This window comes from Macrobrachium nipponense, chromosome 26 (assembly GCF_015104395.2).
Source record: "Macrobrachium nipponense isolate FS-2020 chromosome 26, ASM1510439v2, whole genome shotgun sequence".
NCBI lineage: Eukaryota > Metazoa > Arthropoda > Malacostraca > Decapoda > Palaemonidae > Macrobrachium > Macrobrachium nipponense.
The window spans coordinates 47,448,432-47,465,954 of record NC_087215.1 but is presented as its reverse complement, the minus strand read 5'-3'; the positions used below and the strand labels follow the sequence as shown (position 1 = coordinate 47,465,954).

The 17,523-nt window shown below is 39.8% G+C and overlaps 2 protein-coding genes across 5 annotated transcripts in view; one reads left to right on the top strand and one right to left on the bottom strand.

Annotated features, from left to right (window-relative positions):
• Window positions 1-780: 780 nt before the first annotated feature.
• Window positions 781-5,427, bottom strand: LOC135200262 (uncharacterized). Its single transcript, XM_064228745.1, has 6 exons — window positions 5,270-5,427; window positions 4,383-4,533; window positions 3,751-3,859; window positions 2,952-3,136; window positions 2,001-2,100; window positions 781-1,195 (listed from the first exon to the last, which is right to left on the bottom strand). Exons 1-6 carry the CDS (start codon window positions 5,325-5,327, stop codon window positions 1,058-1,060), a joined length of 741 nt encoding a protein of 246 aa, XP_064084815.1. The 5' UTR covers window positions 5,328-5,427; the 3' UTR covers window positions 781-1,057.
• Window positions 5,428-6,654: 1,227 nt separating this feature from the next.
• The window catches only part of LOC135200261 (uncharacterized), a 31,839-nt gene continuing 20,970 nt past the window's right edge, over window positions 6,655-17,523 (top strand). The window contains exons 1-5 of one of the 4 annotated variants that reach the window (XM_064228740.1): window positions 6,655-7,190; window positions 8,542-9,285; window positions 10,084-10,209; window positions 15,859-16,053; window positions 16,255-16,891. In XM_064228740.1, coding sequence (XP_064084810.1) covers window positions 7,188-7,190; window positions 8,542-9,285; window positions 10,084-10,209; window positions 15,859-16,053; window positions 16,255-16,746 — 1,560 coding nt within the window. In that variant the 5' untranslated portion in view covers window positions 6,655-7,187 and the 3' untranslated portion in view covers window positions 16,747-16,891. Of the gene's footprint in view, window positions 7,191-8,541; window positions 9,286-10,083; window positions 10,210-15,858; window positions 16,054-16,212; window positions 16,892-17,523 lie in introns of those variants that run through there. The other 3 variants (XM_064228739.1, XM_064228744.1, XM_064228742.1) reach the window with 3 other exon arrangements.

Sequence of the window (17,523 nt, the reverse complement as noted above, 5' to 3'; positions counted from 1 at the left end):
GCCCGAGAATCGAACTCGCGGCCACCGAGGTGGCAGGTCAAGATCATACCGATCACGCCATAGAGGCACTACAATATTTCATGTGTCGTCTCGTTGATTACGCTTTAAGATATCTTTCAGTGTGGTTACGAGCAGCGTTTAAGTAGCTATATGTCAGGTGACATACGGAAATGGTTGCATGGGTAATCCTTAGTACCTACCTCTGTGAAAGTTAACAAACAATGTAATTTTGTGCCTCAAAGCACAATTTTCGTTTCCATTTAGGGAGTAAAATGATAAAGAGTGGCATTACTCATTGATGAGAGACAGATAGATAAATAGATAGATAGTAGACTGAGCGGGTATCGCCAGTGGGGCAATGTTGCTTCAAAGGTTTAGTAACGACCATATTTTATCACGGAATTGTTTCCAGTTCGTATTTGTTCTCATTGAACTAAATGCCTCAGCAGAGCATTGGGCTGTAGCAGCAGTCTTTCCATGATTTTCCTCTCATTATGCAGACTGCCCCTGGAAAGGTCATGGTGCACCAAAGTTCCCTCATGACCACTTCTGGCAGCTGTCCGTTCTGCTCTTTGATATTTATCTCCGCGTCTCTCTGAGCAATATAGTTCATTTCTTTGTTGGAATAGAGATTGAGACTGATTTGTTCTTGTTTCTCATTTATCGCAAAGGTGAATGTTATAAGAACCTCTTGAGGTGGAAGTAAGATTATATTTTGGTAAATGTTGCAAATTCCGAAATTCTCGACTCATTTCTGAGTTGGTCATGGAAACATTAGGATTGTTAAGTACATTTTATATTTAGGTTGCAAGAGTACATGTTGGGTATAAGTTTCAAATATATAACAGCTTCTTGTTACAAAGAGGTGAAAGAGATGACCTTCAGATTTCCTGATGGAATATTAGTTGAAGGTTGTGAATTTTCATATCCATGGATGAGCTGGTCAGAAACCTGCAGCACAACACCCAAATATAATTTTAGTTCCCAAAAAAGTTGCCCATAATTCATAAATTTAAACTTGCAAATGAACCGTTGTCTTGGAGCCTGTGTCTGCATTTTAGAATTCAACGTATCCCCAACCACCATTAGAGTCTTTGTGTTGGTAGCTGAGGTCTGAAGGAGTAGCAACCTTGCTTGACCAGCAACCCTTTCGTATGGAGCGGATGCTGTCTTCAGGTAGTCCAAGAGCAGTTACCTGGGTGAATTAAAGTCATTCTTGTTATAAATATAGAATCTACTGGTACACTTTTTTATCTTATGCCAGATAAGTATTGTTTGGTAATATGTAACAACCATAATGCCTTCGTCGGGATTCATTCACTCTTTTTGGATACGTCGGTCACTCCAAAGCTGAAGCTCCAAATGAAAACAATTCGGACGTCAATAGCTGGATTCACCTGGTTCTGCTATACGAATAGGAGTTTGAATCCTGCTACGGACGCCAGAAGGTCTATTGGATCTAAAGTTGTGTAGTGACAAGTATATCCAAAGAGTGTTACGAAAACGAGAAGTGGCCATTGTAGTTATTACAATGACATAATTAGAGTTGTTTAAAGGCATCGTATGGTTTTGATGGTCATGTCTTGAACAGCTATAGTTCTTACGGAGAGGGACGAAAATGTCTGAGTTTAATCATTATACTCTGATATTCTTAGGGTATACTCAACAGCAGTTGTAAGTTACCACTGATGCTTGGACTCTTTGCTGAAAAGGAGACAATATAAGTAGTATCATGTTTTCGCTTTGCCAGACGTTTAGTATCTAGACCATGTCTGGTTTCATATGTATTGGGTAATGATTATATATTTGTTTAAAATCTCAGTAATTATTATAAGAATATTTAATCTTCCGTTTCCCTGGAGTGAAGAGGAAAGAGTGTATGAGCGATATTTTGAGATATAAACATCATCATATTTCATGTTTCGCAGCCACACGATGGGTGTTTATATAAAAAAGCTATACGCATGACACTTTAGTTTTAAACATGGAAGCAAACTTACGACTCCAAAAATACCGACATCAAGTTGCTCTCCCGAAGGCCCATGGTCGTGAACTGTGTCAGGATAAACGCAGACCCCCTGGCCCGTGAAGGATTGGCCTCTGTTGGGCGATAAAGACGATGCTGTTGTCGAGACAAATCAAGAGGTACCACTGTTCTGATATTGAGGTCGCAGTTAAGAAGAGGATTGATGACATTTTGGAATTTTGGAAGAATTTTGGAAGAAAGAATGATAATGGTTGGTAGTAAACTATATGCAGAAGCTACCATGATTGTCTTTTGAATTAAACACGAATTTTATTACTTTTCTTTTTGAGGCTTTTGCTTTGCCTCCTTGGTTTTTTATTTATTTATTTTTATTTTGTAATGCATATCGTAAACGTAACTTGGGAATATGCGTTGACAAGTGGCAAAATCATGAAATTTGACAGTTTGACATTAGGTATAAATTTGTACTACCTGGTAACCATTAAACATTACAATTAATTAAACGTTTTAGGGCAGATGAGAGGGAACAAATTTATTACTATAATGACATAAGCTTTGGTGTAAGATGCAGTTGATAACGTTACCAATAAATTGTTGAACTGAGCCAAATTTATTTCATTATTTTCTCTTCCACCCCTGTAACGTCTACTATGTCGATGTAGTTGAATTATAGATAAGAGAAAACGTTTTTATATTGCTAGGGGAGACTCGAATAACTTTGTTCCGTATTAATGCCAGTAACTCGATTAGCCAGAGATGTCACTGTGCTGTATGCTTTCATTGGCAGTAAATCTATGAGGCAAATGTTGACATCCATTCAGTTCTGGCGTTATGCACCGTACCTTTATTTCGGAATAAATTTTATGCTTATAAGACCTAGTATCTTATATACATTTTTACGCATTTTAGAGCATAAAATCCATCAATGAGATTGCACAAATACCGTACAAACAAGCAGACTCACGTGTACACAGTCCAAGCGCTTGTACCAGTGACCACAATCGAGGAAGCTTGAAGGTCAAGCTCTCCCAGGCTGGCCTCGTCGTTAGTACCGAAAAGCTCCCTACCGGCAAAGTACTGCCCTTCGTAGATGTTCCAGGCGTCGGCGTTCAGGACGTCCCTGTGGCCGGCGAAGCGGGCTGAAGAGGCCTGGAAGGGGCCTTGAATAAATACAGAATCCCGTGTGAAGCTACCACGGATTTTCGCGTTATTAGCGGCGAACGTTGCCTTGATCTCATGGGTTATTAAATTTAAGGGATTTTAATATTTTGCGATGGGTTTTATTTCTATTGGGTTAAACGAAGAAGGTTTTCGTTGATTCCAAGGGATTTCCTTCAGCTGTAGAAGTTATTTTGAGTTCATGGGCTGAAAAGTGGATGGAATATTTTTGTTTTTACATTAAAACAGTTAATTCAGCCGATCGCCAGAGTGTTGTGCGGTTAGTTTTTGTGGTGCGTCCGAGGAAGCTTCACATTTATTTTTATCAGTTGAGGGCTGAAAATCGTACATAGATAGTGCTGCTTCCAATCAAGATTTTTACAAGAGTATTCAATTGATTTCATTGGATTTAAAGGGGAAGATTATTAATGTATACGGATACTGAATTTCTGTGCCGTTGCCTGTAAATTTTGAGAATTAGGAGAATAGCAGGAAAAAGGCTAATCAAGTCTTTCTGTAAGATGGGCTCATTTCAATTTTAAACTGCTGCGCTGGAAGACACTTGGTTATTAATATAAAATTTTAAATAATAGTAGTTTGCTTACCATATTTCTGTACTGAGTGGGAAAGTCCATTGAATATTCTATACCGTGCACATAATAAATCTTTCCTTGGAATACCGTGTTGTAATCTTGATTTTCGTAATAAATCCACCTGTGAAATGATTACATAATTACAGAATATATTCAAGAATCGCCCCTTGAAATACAGGGACATGATATTAAAGAACTGACCACTCGGATTGGGGGTCGTTATGTTACACTACTCAAAAATACATATAATTATGATAACTTTAAAAATCACATTTAATTGCAGGATACTAAAAATATCTTGTTAGCGACAACTCTTCAGATGTTCGAAATTAGGTAAATTATTAAGTCATCTCCGTTGAAATATAGGCGATGAGGGATGTTTGCTCACGCAAAAGCCGTGGAATGCAGTTCATTAGTTAAGTTTTTGAGGAATCAGTTCGTGAAATGCGTGCCATTACTTGCATCAGGTGTTATGGAATCTGTTCCTTTATAGGAATCTGGAGGCGTTCAGAGAGACAGACAGACAGAGAGAGAGAGAGAGAGAGAGAGAGAGAGAGAGAGAGAGAGAGAGAGAGAGAGAGAGAGAGAGAGAGAGAGAGAGAGAGAGAGAGAGAGAGAGATTCAAAAAGATCTGTGAGTCTTACATGCCAGTTTGATGGACACTTTCAATGTCGTTGTCCATTCCTTTGGTCGACAAGTCAGGGGTGTAAGTGTTGAGTTCACTCCAAGTCCCCATGTTGTAGGTCATGCTGAACACCTTCGTGTAAAGCCCATTGGGGTCCGGGATATTCGAAGCTATAAGAAATTGGAGCGTTAAGTAAACTTCTATGAGCGTTAATTACGAAGGTCACAATATAGAATAAGATTTGTGCAGTCATATTTTTAGTTAGCTGAGTTTTGAAGGTAGTATTTAACGATTGTAAGACGTGTTAATTACTATAGCTTTCAACTACTTTGTTTGCCCCTGAACCCTAAACCCAGAATACCAGAGTAGGATTCGAACTCGCAGGCAAAAGTATTATATATACCACATCCGAGGGCTGGCTACAATACTATTAAGTAAAACGTCAAAACAAATTCATATTGAAGGGAATTGCCTTAGGGAATGTAGTGTGACCAAAATTAGCTGTGACCAAAATTTGAATGAGGCGGGAATAGTGAGGGTGTAAAATTGTCGGGACAGCCACCGATGAAATGATGCATCTCTCACCAGAAAGGTCCCAGAATGATTAATAATGGAATCAGAATCGGGGACTGACTTCCATATCTTAGATACAGCAAGAAAGTCGCTAAAAACGTTGTGGAGATATTTTAGACTATAAAAGACTTCAGCTTCCAAGGACACAGGGATAATCCCACTTTGTCCTCAGGGGTAGCGAAGAAGTCCTAATGGCTCAGTAGTATATCTACTATTTCCAAATATTGAGCATTAAACTTCATTTTTCAAAGTTCAGTATGGTATATTTTGGTTTTGTGTTATATCAAGTGCGATCTAGTGATTTCCCTAAAGTATCTTTGAAATTAAACTTACTTTTGGCTGTGGTCATTAGAAGAGCTAGCGCCAGGGACATAAATCGGAGGGACTTCATGATGAATGGGGCCTTGTTTTCTATATCGACTGCGTCTGCTGCTGCCCTGCTGCCCCTTTTTATATAGAATTCTGCTCAGAGAATTCTTTCAAGCACCATCTGGTACACTGTTCAGAGAGTGGAGGGTGGGGGGCGGGGCGGGTTTAAAGGTTCGGATAAGCTAGCGGGCTGGGATGGAGTTAGGGGAAGGAATTGTTTTTAATCGGGACCTGATGAACGAAAAAAAAAATAGTTTTCGGCGCATATAGCAACTATCGAATGTTTATCGAGAACTCCGCTTAACTGATGTTCTATTTGCTTTTCCCGGGTAAAATGTTGTTATGAAGTACTTCCAATTGTTGTTAGTGTTGGTTATATTTTTGCGTGCGCGTTTTTTGTTTTGTTTTATGTGGCGTTTATGCAAGTTCGTATGTGATTTGACAGTCGGTAGCGAGTGTTTTTTCTGGTAACCTCAGTAAAAAAGTGATCTTGCCATTCTTGGAGAAGGTGACGCGTGGCTCACATGAGAAGCAACCTGTCATTTCTCAAGGAGTTCGATATTTTATAAGTACTGTTACTTAACGACCTTTTCTGCATTTTCTAATGATTTCTCTTCTTTGCAAGATTGCTTCATAGAAAAATATCAATCGCAGTTTGTTTCTTTTTTGGGGAAAGGGTTTGAATATGGTAAAAGTGATGGTTTCAGTTTAGTGTGTAAAATCTTCCTCGTTTGCATCAGTACAAATTTTATCACACTCACACACACACACACACACACAGACACAGACACACATTTCCTTTTACAACCTTGGTCTCGCAGACTTTCATTTTCAGCAGTCTCCAACTGAAAGCACCTTCTAACTTTAACAGCCTCTGAACTTTTCTTCAACATCACTAGTCAGTGTTATACAATTTGTAAGCCTCAACCACTACGTCCTCAATTTGCGACCGCTTTTATGATCTTATTTGCTCCCACGGAAAACGTTGTTTCCTTGACTGCTCTCTTTACTCCATCCATGAAATATGAAACAGCCGTTGAGACATTACATTCTCTAGGCTGAGACTCACTACGAAAAACCCGACCCTCTTCCACCCACATAGCTGATACGAGGTTTGCTCCGATCCGTAAAATTTTAATCTTTCCCAATAAAATGACTTCTGTTACTAAATTCTTTAAAACTCTTTATAATGCTTCCATGGGAATCTAGGTATGCACTATAGATTTGCATTCATAAACTTACATTATAAGTCCTGCTTATATTGATCATTTCTACCTAGTGATTGGACTACCAGTAGAAAGCCAAAGAAATGTTGAAAGAGAAACGAAAGAGTGCTAAGCATTTTCGTGTACTCAACACATCGTCAGGGCACAAAGTCCCCAAAGGTGTGTTAAAGACACGACTGTACCCGGCATTGTCGTTTTTCAAATATTTCGTCCTGTGGATTCAGCTGATTATAAATACTTATTCTGCTTGTGACCCAAATCATGCATATTGTCGATGTTATAAAATTCATTACTGCAATAGCCTTCGTTGAAACAAAGATAAATTCAACAGTGAAAGTAGAAACCGATTCTGCAGATATGAAGATAAGGATTGGGCGACATCCAAGGCCAGAACTATCTGACTTCTCTGATAATTATTGGGTGATTATTCGATAACTCCCGAACAAGGAGAGGATCTCTCTCTACTTCTGTCAACCGAGTGTACGCGAAAAGGGCTTTTCCTCGAGTGTTGATGAAATTCACAAGTGTCGTCTCGTAAAAAGGACCCGGTGTGGAAAAGGCAACATTGTCTGCTGTGTGGAAGTAGTTCATATCGACCTTGAGAGTTATCTCAAAGCGTGGCGTATGCAGCGCATTTACTTGTAACCTGATAAGAGATGGTAAGTGCATTCCCTGAGTCTTGGATCACGGTGAACAGCTGAAATATATATATAAAAAAATATTTAGTTCATTCCAATCAAGTTTATCTGTAAAAGCTGGTTTTACGGCGCTGTACGCGCATCTATTTCTTTTTATAATTGAACTTAACGTTCGAGAGGCTGTTGACAAGAGGTTTTTGTGCAACGCATTATTCTCTTTCTCTCTCTCTCTCTCTCTCTCTCTCTCTCTCTCTCTCTCAAGGATAGGGTTAGAGTAGTTCAAATCTATCTATAAGTTCATAAAATGCAAACCTACGTCACCAGTGAGTCTGGTGTTGCGTTCCCCTTATTTTAGTTTCATGCAGTTGAAAAGTCTTGTGATAAGTATTATATATTTGTGTGTGTATGAATATAGTATTTGTTGCATCATTTTATGTCCTGAATTTCATATCTTTAGTTGTATCATTTATCTTTTTTGCCCAATTGTGTTGAAATTGCGTTTTCCCACTTATTTTAAATGTCTCATGTAATCCTAAAACTGGTGGAGTCGAACTTATTGTTTAGTGTCTTAGGCCCACAGATGTTGAGAAAATTTTATCAATTAGGTTCAAGCCGATTGACATTTAATGGCGCGTTAGACAGTGTCACAGGAGATTTTTTTTTTTTTTTTTTTTTTTTTTAACGCTTTCCAGTACCTCCCCAGAACTTTAGAAAAAGTGGTCAAAGTGGTGGGGGCAAGATGCTAAAGAGACCAGAAAACGTGCGCGCGAGTCACTGTTTTTAATTCGACAGCCGTAAGCGTTCTATGGATAGAACTGGGAAGTTGTGTTTGCCTGTCTGACGGTTTAGCTCCTCCTCGTGAGAATCAACGAAAGGGTGCGCAGGAAAAAAGTGGTTAGAACAATCAATCACCTGCACTGTCAGGCTGGTAGTTTGCGTGTGATTGTTCTAACCACTTCATACTTTTCTGTCAAAGAAAACCATTGAGATGACTTTATCTGCCAGTCTGAAACTTTTGCTGTCCGCCCTCAGGTTAAAGGGCTGCAGTTTGGCATTTTGATCACCCCAGCCTCCAGTCATCAAACATATCAAGTTGGATGATCAACGTACCAATTCCAGCCCTCTAGCCTCAGTAGTTTTGATTTTATTTAAGGTTAAAGTTAGCCATGATCGTGCATCTGGCAACTGTGTAAGACAGGCCACCACCGAGCCGTGGGTAAAGTTTCATGGGCCGCGGCTTATAAAACATTATACCGAGACCGCCGAAAGATAGATCTATTTTCGCTGTACAGAAAATTCGATTGCGCCGGAGACTTCGGCACATTTTTTACTCTCTGTTAGTACAAAACACTGATTTCGATTGCTTGCGCAGGAGGCCTTCGGCAGCGCCTCGGCCAAGGACTGCGGAGTCTGCCGCCGAGAGTTCGACGAAGGGGAGAGATGTCCGCGTATCCTCGAGTGCTTCCATACAGTTTGCACCTCGTGCGCCAAGGGCTTCATCAACGGAAGGGCCCTGAGGTGCCCCTTCTGCCGCGAAGCGTTTGAGGTGGATCACGTCAGTGACATTCGCATCAACGAGGATGTCTTAGATCTCACGAGGTACATCAGATTTTTGATGAGATCTGTACCGCCTCCCCCTCCAAGTGTTGACGAGACCGATTCCCAAAGCTTTCGTGGGAGTCCCAGCGTCTCTTCGATGCCTTCTGTTCGAGACGGGACCATCCAGAACCTGTCGGGCTGTCGGCAGGCTCAGGAACGTGCGGAATCCTCTGTTCGGAAATACGTCGAAATGCAAGAGAGCGTTCTGACAAGTCACAAGACCTTCGAGGAGAAAGTCAAGACCATCCTATGCGACATCAACGAAAAGACTGGCAAGCGGGCGAGAGAAATGACGACCGCCATTGAAGAGTTGCAGTCACGGGTCAACGAGGCATCTGAAAGGCACCGGGTCCTCGGCAGTGTGAAAGAGAAGTTGGACAGCCTCCCTGGAGTCTCGGAGGATACCCTCCCATCGTTGTACCAAGCTCAGAAGACCAACGTGGCCGTCCAAGAGTGGCTCACCAACTTCAAGACGTTCATTAAAAACAAAGAAATTGTTTGGCTGGAGGAGAAAGAGGTAAGTCGAAAATCGATTAGGGTACCAAGTAACATCTCTTGTGCGATTGTTTGTGTATAACTAGTTGCATATATCATAAATATATATATATATATATATATATATATATATATATATTGTGTGTGTGTGTGTGTGTATATATATATATATATATATATATATATATATAGTAATAATTTATATATATATATATATGTATATATATATAGATATATATATATATATATAAAATTACCTTACAACGTATCCCCTCTTGGAGGGGAAGTCCTGCCCAAAACTTCTTAAATTCAGCAAATATGTTGCTGTCAAGTGGCTAAGTGAAATCTATCCGTAACTCAGAACACGACACTATTTGAACGTTAATTCATGTAATATTTATATTCTAGTCTGTACTTGCAGAAATGTTGTATACCTCACGCTTGATAGGTGAAACTAGTTTGGAGTTCAAATATAATTTTAGCAGAATTAAAGCAATATAAAGTTCCTTTGATATTTAAAGCAAATTGGGAAAATCATGTAGAAAAATCATATCCTCATGTGTTATGTACAGATTTCGTAAAGTAATGAACTGCTTTGTGAATTTGCTTTGAGACATCTTGGGAATAATTGAACATTTTGTTGTTCTTTTATTTGTTGGGGTGCGGTAGCACTTATGAGTTTGGATTTCATTTGCCCCTCTGCTTGACACACACACACACACACACACACACACATACTCACTCAGAGAGAGAGAGAGAGAGAGAGAGAGAGAGAGAGAGAGAGAGAGAGAGAGAGAGAAATATCTCAGCATGCTTGCAGGTGTTCCAACGGAAAGCAGTCACAATGAAGATGATTATCGACCTTCTGGAGTCTTGCCGAGCGCCCGAGAGAAGCGATTCCGTGGCTGCTCGCTTGTTGGAGAGAGCTTCTTTGCTAAAGCTGACGGTACGTTGATAATGATAACAACATTTTAGTTTTCTTTTGTCATCGCAGTATTTATATTGACTTTACCAATAATATTGAACACAACTGGTTAAGAGTTTACCTGTGACTTTCAGGATATGATAAGGAATTGCTTTTGTAGTGCCGAGAATCAGACAGAAATGATGAAGTGTGTCTAGGATGTAGTATTGATTCAATTTCTATGGGAGCTGTTATGCGCAAAACTTGCTGTGTCATTCCTGAATTATTCCTGCTGTGCTCTCTTCATTGTATCGTCTTTGTAACATTGGTAAGACTGGGAAAACAGAGGAAGAAAATCGAATGACGTCATTAAAAACCTACTATAAGAGATTCTCTTCGCCCGTGCATCTCATGAACAGCGCACTTCCTTACGAATCACAGGGCTGGAAACTCTCCATCTCTCGAGAGAGTTTACACAAGTAACATCTACGTACGTTTCGACCTCTTTCAAAAATTATAACTTTCCTTACACCTCAGTTTTACCCTCAGAAAAGCAGTGTCTCTCAATTGCATCACTAAAAAACATCGACGAGCCAATGATTTAAGAATTATGATGACATAAGAATTATGAAGAAAATCGTAATATACAATAAAAAGAAATAATGTGAGGGATATAGGAGTACTGACTGTAGGCTAAAGAAAAATCAATGGGATGAATAAATTTCCTCCATAAGGTATCAATATTTAAGTAACGATTTTTTCATATAGAGATTTCCATTATAGGAGATGAAAGGGTGCTTGTAATAATGATAATGACGATAATGAAGTCTTGATATTTTTTTTCCCCATGAGGCAAAATCTGAAAAGGGGCCTAGAGATCACTTCAGGGAGTACGGAATGTTAGTTGGCATCCATGCCAAACTGTTAAAATGGTCCATAGTGAACATATTTCAAGTGGATAACCATTAAATTTGGCCTTTTTAAATATTATACAGCCAAAACAAAATGGCCGCCATTATCGAAAACTCCGGATGCTAATAAAATGACTTATTTAAGATAACATAACGAAATTTGCTGTATTTGAACATATTATAATAATACACACATCCTCAAAAGATCTAAGCAATACCTTATCTATTTCGTTCCCTATGGAGAGACAAACATAAAAAAATGCTCTGAAAATCCAACAAAATTACATATTGATGCATTATAATAAGCTTGTACAAATGTACAGATATGCTTTAATGAAGTTCTTTTGATTTAAAGGAAAACTGTGTTGGGATGATATTAACATGGACATCAGTTTTCCGTGGTCTAGTCCGAGTCATCTTGGACACTGTTCAAAGGATTTCGACAAATTCTGTCAGCGCAACCACCACCAGCGGTACATCTCGGCTCCTTAAGATGACAACTGCATCTATGGGATTCGAAGTTCTTACACTGGTATTGTATAAGCTTGAGGTAAACCACTGGAAATGGCATATCACTCAACAAATGAGGAAGTGTATTTCCAGATGTATTGTCCTTGTTCCAACCAGATATATCTGGTTGTGCAATCAGTGAAGAGAGCCAAATTGTACACTGATGGTGTGCTCGCTTGATATGCAGGTTCAGAGAAGAACGGGCTGGTGGCAACTTCCCTGGTTCTTTGTAACCTTTGAGGAACATTTTGAAATGCACGTCATTGATGTTAGTGTTGTTTTCATTGTTTGAATACAGTCTGCAGATGAAGCTCTCTACATCTGTCAGTATTCTTTCGGTAAGTGTACCACATCAGAGCCTGTCCAGTAAGGGACAGTTCTTGATGAACGTTTTCCATGCTATTTATTGTTTTGCCAATGCCACAAAATTGGCTGACTGTGTCGCAGCCAGAGAGGGCATGGAATGCTGGAAGATTGTGCTGGAGAGCTGGATTAAGGTTGACAGCGTGCACAGCAACAAAGTTCTGTTGCTTCACTGTTCCTGTTTGGAACCAAAGCTCTACAGATAACTCACTGGCAAAGTGAACAAGGAGAACAAGGACGTCTGTGTCCCTGGAACAAATTAAGATGCTCAAACCCAAAATCTATCACAGACTTGGCGTGTAACAGTATCCTGGTATCAGCTTCATCATGGTTAGATTTGAGGGAGTTGATGTCTGTTCCATGGAATCGTCAGATGTCACGACTTCACGATTCAGCTGAGTCGACCTTGCTTGACGAATGCTCAAAAAGTGTTACAGGTTTTGCTTGTTCTCTGGGATGTCAATAAATTGCTTCCAGTTGATGGGTAATGGCACATCCCTGTTACCCACTTTGCAACATATTGGCCGGGTTTTCCGGGTCAGTAAAATCCGAGTGGTGTCCTTGATGGTATTTGCTTCATACCTCTCAAACACGACGTCAACCCTGGAGCAAGTGTCACTGAAGTGACTGAAGACGGAGGCGATGAACTGGTCTGCGAGTTGTCCAAAATTGTGGGCATTTGCAGGTTTGCCAATTGCTTGAACAAGTGCCTGACCATCGATGATTACACAAGTTTTCAGATTTGCTATTGGCGGTTGTTTCTCTACAGTTGTTCTTGTCTGAAGGATATTTCCGAAAGCTGCTTTGTTTGTAGATTGCATTGCTCTGGATGTGTCTGCAAGTGATAGGGGAACCAGTGAAAGTTCGTGGCTGAGGATTTCCTTCAGGTCCACCAAGCATCCAGCTTTTTTCAAAACAAGCAAGCGTTGAAAGAGGTTACAGTCTGCTTTGATGTGTTTTTGTTTCAGAGCCGAACCTTTGTTCTGGACCTGATACATGCTTTTCAGCATCAGGCTTTTTGACTGTCTGAGCTTGTCATGGAATCCCACTTTTTTTGTAATGAGACATAAGCCCACAGATTCTTTCAATTTGTCTTTCCCTTTTGCATGTGCTGTCGGAAGGTATTCCGTTATTTGAGGAGAAGCTACATCTTGAGTGGCCAGGCTAACGACAGTTAGATTTTGATGTTGAAAAATGTTGAATCTCTTCAGTTGGTCGACAATCTTCTGAACATCTTCCTTGTTCCACTTTAATCTTGAGGGTCCAGCTTCTTTTATGTAGGAAGGGTTGTAGTCTTCATCTGTAGCATGCATGTCCAACATGGCGCTTTTGTCATCTACAATTCTGCTCCATTCGTTGAATGTGAGGCACCATTGATCTCTTGCTCATTCTGATCTTGTTATTCTTACAAGACCACCGGCAAGTTTGCCAACTTTGTTGACGTGCTCTAAGTCTTGATCCATTGATAGCTGATTGAATGCATTATCATTCATGAACATCTGGTGAACATCAGGGTGGCTTGTTTCAAGGATCAAAATGTCAGCAAGATAAACTGCTCCCCAGTGAGTGTAGTTTGTGTGGTCATACTGAGCAAACCAAGGTAACATTGCTGCAAAGGACGATTATGTAGGTTCCAGTTTCCAGTTCTCTCTATGCACAGGAACTGCAACAAGATGGAGATCATTTTGATGTACATCACCCAAAATCTGGAAGTGGGTGGTTGTGTCTCTTGGAAGTTGTCCAACAGTGCTTTGACTCTGTTGCTGCTCACATCTCGTTCATTGTGAGCTTCCAAAGCTTCTACGACGTGGACCGATAATGTTTGGAGCTCATCTTCTACTTGGTGATCTTCAGCCCATACGGCCAGGGTGTTTTCCAAACAGCTTCATATGTTAGCTTGTGTGCACGAATAGCCCTGTTGTACTATTTGGCCTGCATGTTATTTTGATCTGTATTCTCTCCATAGACGGAACTCTCTGTCCACACCTCAGTAAGGCCAGAGTCTGCAAAGTGATTTCCAATGACACACATGAAATTCTTGACAATGTGGAACCCCCCAAGTCACAAGAATTTCGTTTTGCATTCATTACTGTTTGCCCACTGTATTTCCTTTGCCTTACAGTACAGCTGCTGGTCCAGAGTGATGACTGTGGACTGGCCAGGATTTATAATGTTGGAAATCCTCAGGCATCGCATCATAACTATCCTCAGCGTGTCGTACACGTGGGCCGGGACGTTGATGAGAGGCAAATATTCGATTGTGCAGAGCTCGTGTTTGTCTTGTGTTGTAACTTGGTTGGACCCAGTCGACGCTGGCACATCATCACTGTTGGAGCCATGGATGCGAGAGAGAATCCAGGCCATATCTCGGGCAGAAGCTTCGTCAGACACCTGATCATCTGGGGTAAACATCGTCTCATTCAAGGTGGCTGTGAATTTAGGATCTTGAGAAGATTGGCGAGTGACTTTCTCCAAATGATGAAGTTCGGGAGGGACCTTCAAGGACCTTGACTTTCCAAGAGGAAGTACTTCACCAAATCATTATGGTGTGGCATGATATATCTTTGCATCAATATATCTGACTATTGTATATAAATATGCACATAATTTTATCAAATATGTATAGTTTGGCATTATATTTGCAGGACATGTCACTGGTATCACTGGAGTCAAATATATCAAACTGCAGAAACATACCCACAGTAAAAGTCAAGATAAGTCTCATGATTTGAAAATTAACCGAGTTCAGCTTTGAATTTTTTTGTACATTTTTGTGAATGATTTGTATATAACTTTATCAAATCGTTATGGAATGGCTTATTACTTCTTGGACACTTTACTGGTATCGCTGCAATGATGTATGTCAAATTTCAGAGCCACAACTTCAGTACAATTGAAGTTATCACACATTTTCCAAGGTAATAATTTTTCTATTTGTCCAGCCATTTTGATTTTGGCATAAAAAATTAAAAAGGCCTAAATCAATGGGCATCCACCTGAAATGTGTTCAGTATGGGTCATATTAACTAGCTGACATGGAGGCCTGCTCTAACATTCTGTACCCCCTTAAGTGAAATGTGAACATTTTTCCACCAGTCTAATAAGACTTCTTCCATCCAGGGGGTTGTGATCATGATGATGACGTCATCGAGTGATCACGTGAGCAATACCTGACTGTATGAACATAAGAGAGAGAAAGATTAATATTCTTAATCTTTTGTTTGTTATTTTCATATATTGATCGCCCTACCTATAATTTTTTTGATAGCATTGTCTTCCATGACATTTAAGCTACGAAACTGTATGAAACATAAGATGATAAATGAATGCACTGCGATCTCATGTAAGGAATGAGAGAATATATTTAATATTAAGAATTTCAAGTTTATTCCACTGTATATAAATATTTTAGCATCAAGTTCACTGAAGTACATAATTCTTATATCATTATAATCCTTCAATCATTGGCTTGACGATGTTTAGTTATTAAATTGGGAAACACTCCTTTTCTGCAGGTAAAACTGAGGTGTAATGAAAGTTATGATTTTTGAAAGAGGTCGGGATGTACATAGACAATACTACTGTGAACTCTCTCGAGAGACTGAGAGTTTCCAGCCCTGTGACTGGCGCATCAACAGCCAATCAGGAGCGTCATAAGGGACGTCGCTGGGCATGAGAGGCATGCTTGATGTGAATCTATTATAGTATGTCCTCCGTTAAGGAATACCTTTCAGATATTAAGGGAAATGAGTTAACTTTAGAGAATATTGATGGTGAAGATAAAATATAGCGCTAAACTCCTGACATTTATTATCTATGCAGTTATTGTACTTGTTATGCCCTTGAACTCACCAAACTATGATAACATGAGCAGTAACCTTTAGCCAAGGACTTTCATTGACAACAGCCGGAGAACCTAGTCCTAAAGCCGAATGATTGTGTGAGGTGCTTGGTGGACAAGGGCAAGGTCTATGTAGTCCACCTGGATCAGGACAGTGGGAGAGGCAGGAGGTCCTCTAAAATCTACGTTTCGAAGGACAACAAACTGTGCTTTAGTTGCATGAAGGAGGAGCGTGTACCCTACAGTGCCCATGTGTTTGAAGTGAGTGCATTTTGTATCTTCAACTCGAATGGTCAAGCTTGTTTAAACAGACCTGTTTTATCATACATGCATACATAGTATAGAGAAACTAAATATATTAACCTCCTTGCCTTGTGAAAAACATAACCTCCACAATTTTCTACTCTCTTTCAATGTCAGTATGATGAGCTTATGCGACTTGCTGACAATTCTTTCGTGCAGACATTTTTGGAGTTGGGCACGGAAGCCTGTCCATCCCTCGGAAGGTTGTACATCCGCTTCTATTCGGACTCTCCTCTCGCCAGGCAGTTCTCTTTGCTGTGCAGCGGTGTTTTAGGTCCAGCCTACCTGAACTCCAAGTTCTTGAACGTCTTTCGGAAGGGGTGCAACTGGGCCTGGGTTCGATGTGGCGATTATGAAAACAACGATGGATCAGGAGGGAGAGAATTGGTGTCCGGACTGGGAGTGTCTGGGGGAAAACAGTCCGTGAGGCCCTGCTCAGCAGGAACCTTGGAGGGCTGGTTGGGGTGCGGTAAGGAGGTTGCCTCACAATTCATCATTTACCTGAAGGATAATAACAAGATGGTGAGCGACGAATGCTCGGGATTTGTCGAGGAAGGGTTCAACGTCTTGGAAGAGGCCGTGTCTCGTTCAAACATTGGTGATGTTCGTGTGGTTGATTGTGGCATAGTTCTAAACAGTTCGTTCTCATAGTGAATCCAGTTAATTTTCAATCAGTATAGAATAAATCTTGAAAGTTAAGGTGAATAATTTGAATATATTAAAAAACAGTTCCTTTTAATCACAAATGTATGTTGTAAGGTGCATTTTTCTTAAAAAAATAAAACATATATATATATTCTGTTAAACTTATTTCAAACTTTATCATTTAGAAGATATATTAAGCTGTAAATATATATATATATATATATATATATATATATATTATATATATATATATATAATACATATATAGATATCCCTCCAGGGCTTTATTTTTCTACAGCTATGTAATATCTTTTGCTAGAGAATATGTGAATAATTATCTGCGATATCTTCTGCTAAAAAATATGCAAATAATTATCAAGAAGAATTTTGAAATCCTGGGAACTTTGCCATCTTGTGGGTTTGACATCCCATTGATGGTTTCCTATAAGGATTGTAGGATTGCTTGTGCATCTACATAAGAAATATTTACTTTATTATCATGTCAGATATAAGAAGGAACTTCTCGCTTCTAAAGTGTTTTAGCTTTTCAGTATAGCATTGTGAAATTTTCAGTATATTTTATTTCTTACTAGCTGACCAGCCCGCACTGCCCAGGAAAACTCTGAATGACGACTGATAAACTCTCTCTCCTCCCAAACCTACTCTACTCCCACTCTCGCTTCCTTTCCCTCTTACTCTCTCTCTGTCTCTCTCACTGTCTCCCTTTCCTGCTAAGATAGTTGCTTCAGTTACATTGCCCAACATTTTTAACATATATTCATG

What these genes read in the sequence shown, in the direction of transcription:
- LOC135200262 (XM_064228745.1), bottom strand. Translation starts at nt 5,327, where the DNA reads ATGAAGTCCCTCCGATTTATGTCCCTGGCGCTAGCTCTTCTAATGACC. An exon ending in TCTAATGACCACAGCCAAAA is followed by an intron (nt 4,534 to 5,269) that starts GTAAGTTTAATT and finishes AATTTCTTATAG; the next exon opens with CTTCGAATATCCCGGACCCC. An exon ending in CCACTCAGTACAGAAATATG is followed by an intron (nt 3,137 to 3,750) that starts GTAAGCAAACTA and finishes GGCCCCTTCCAG; the next exon opens with GCCTCTTCAGCCCGCTTCGC.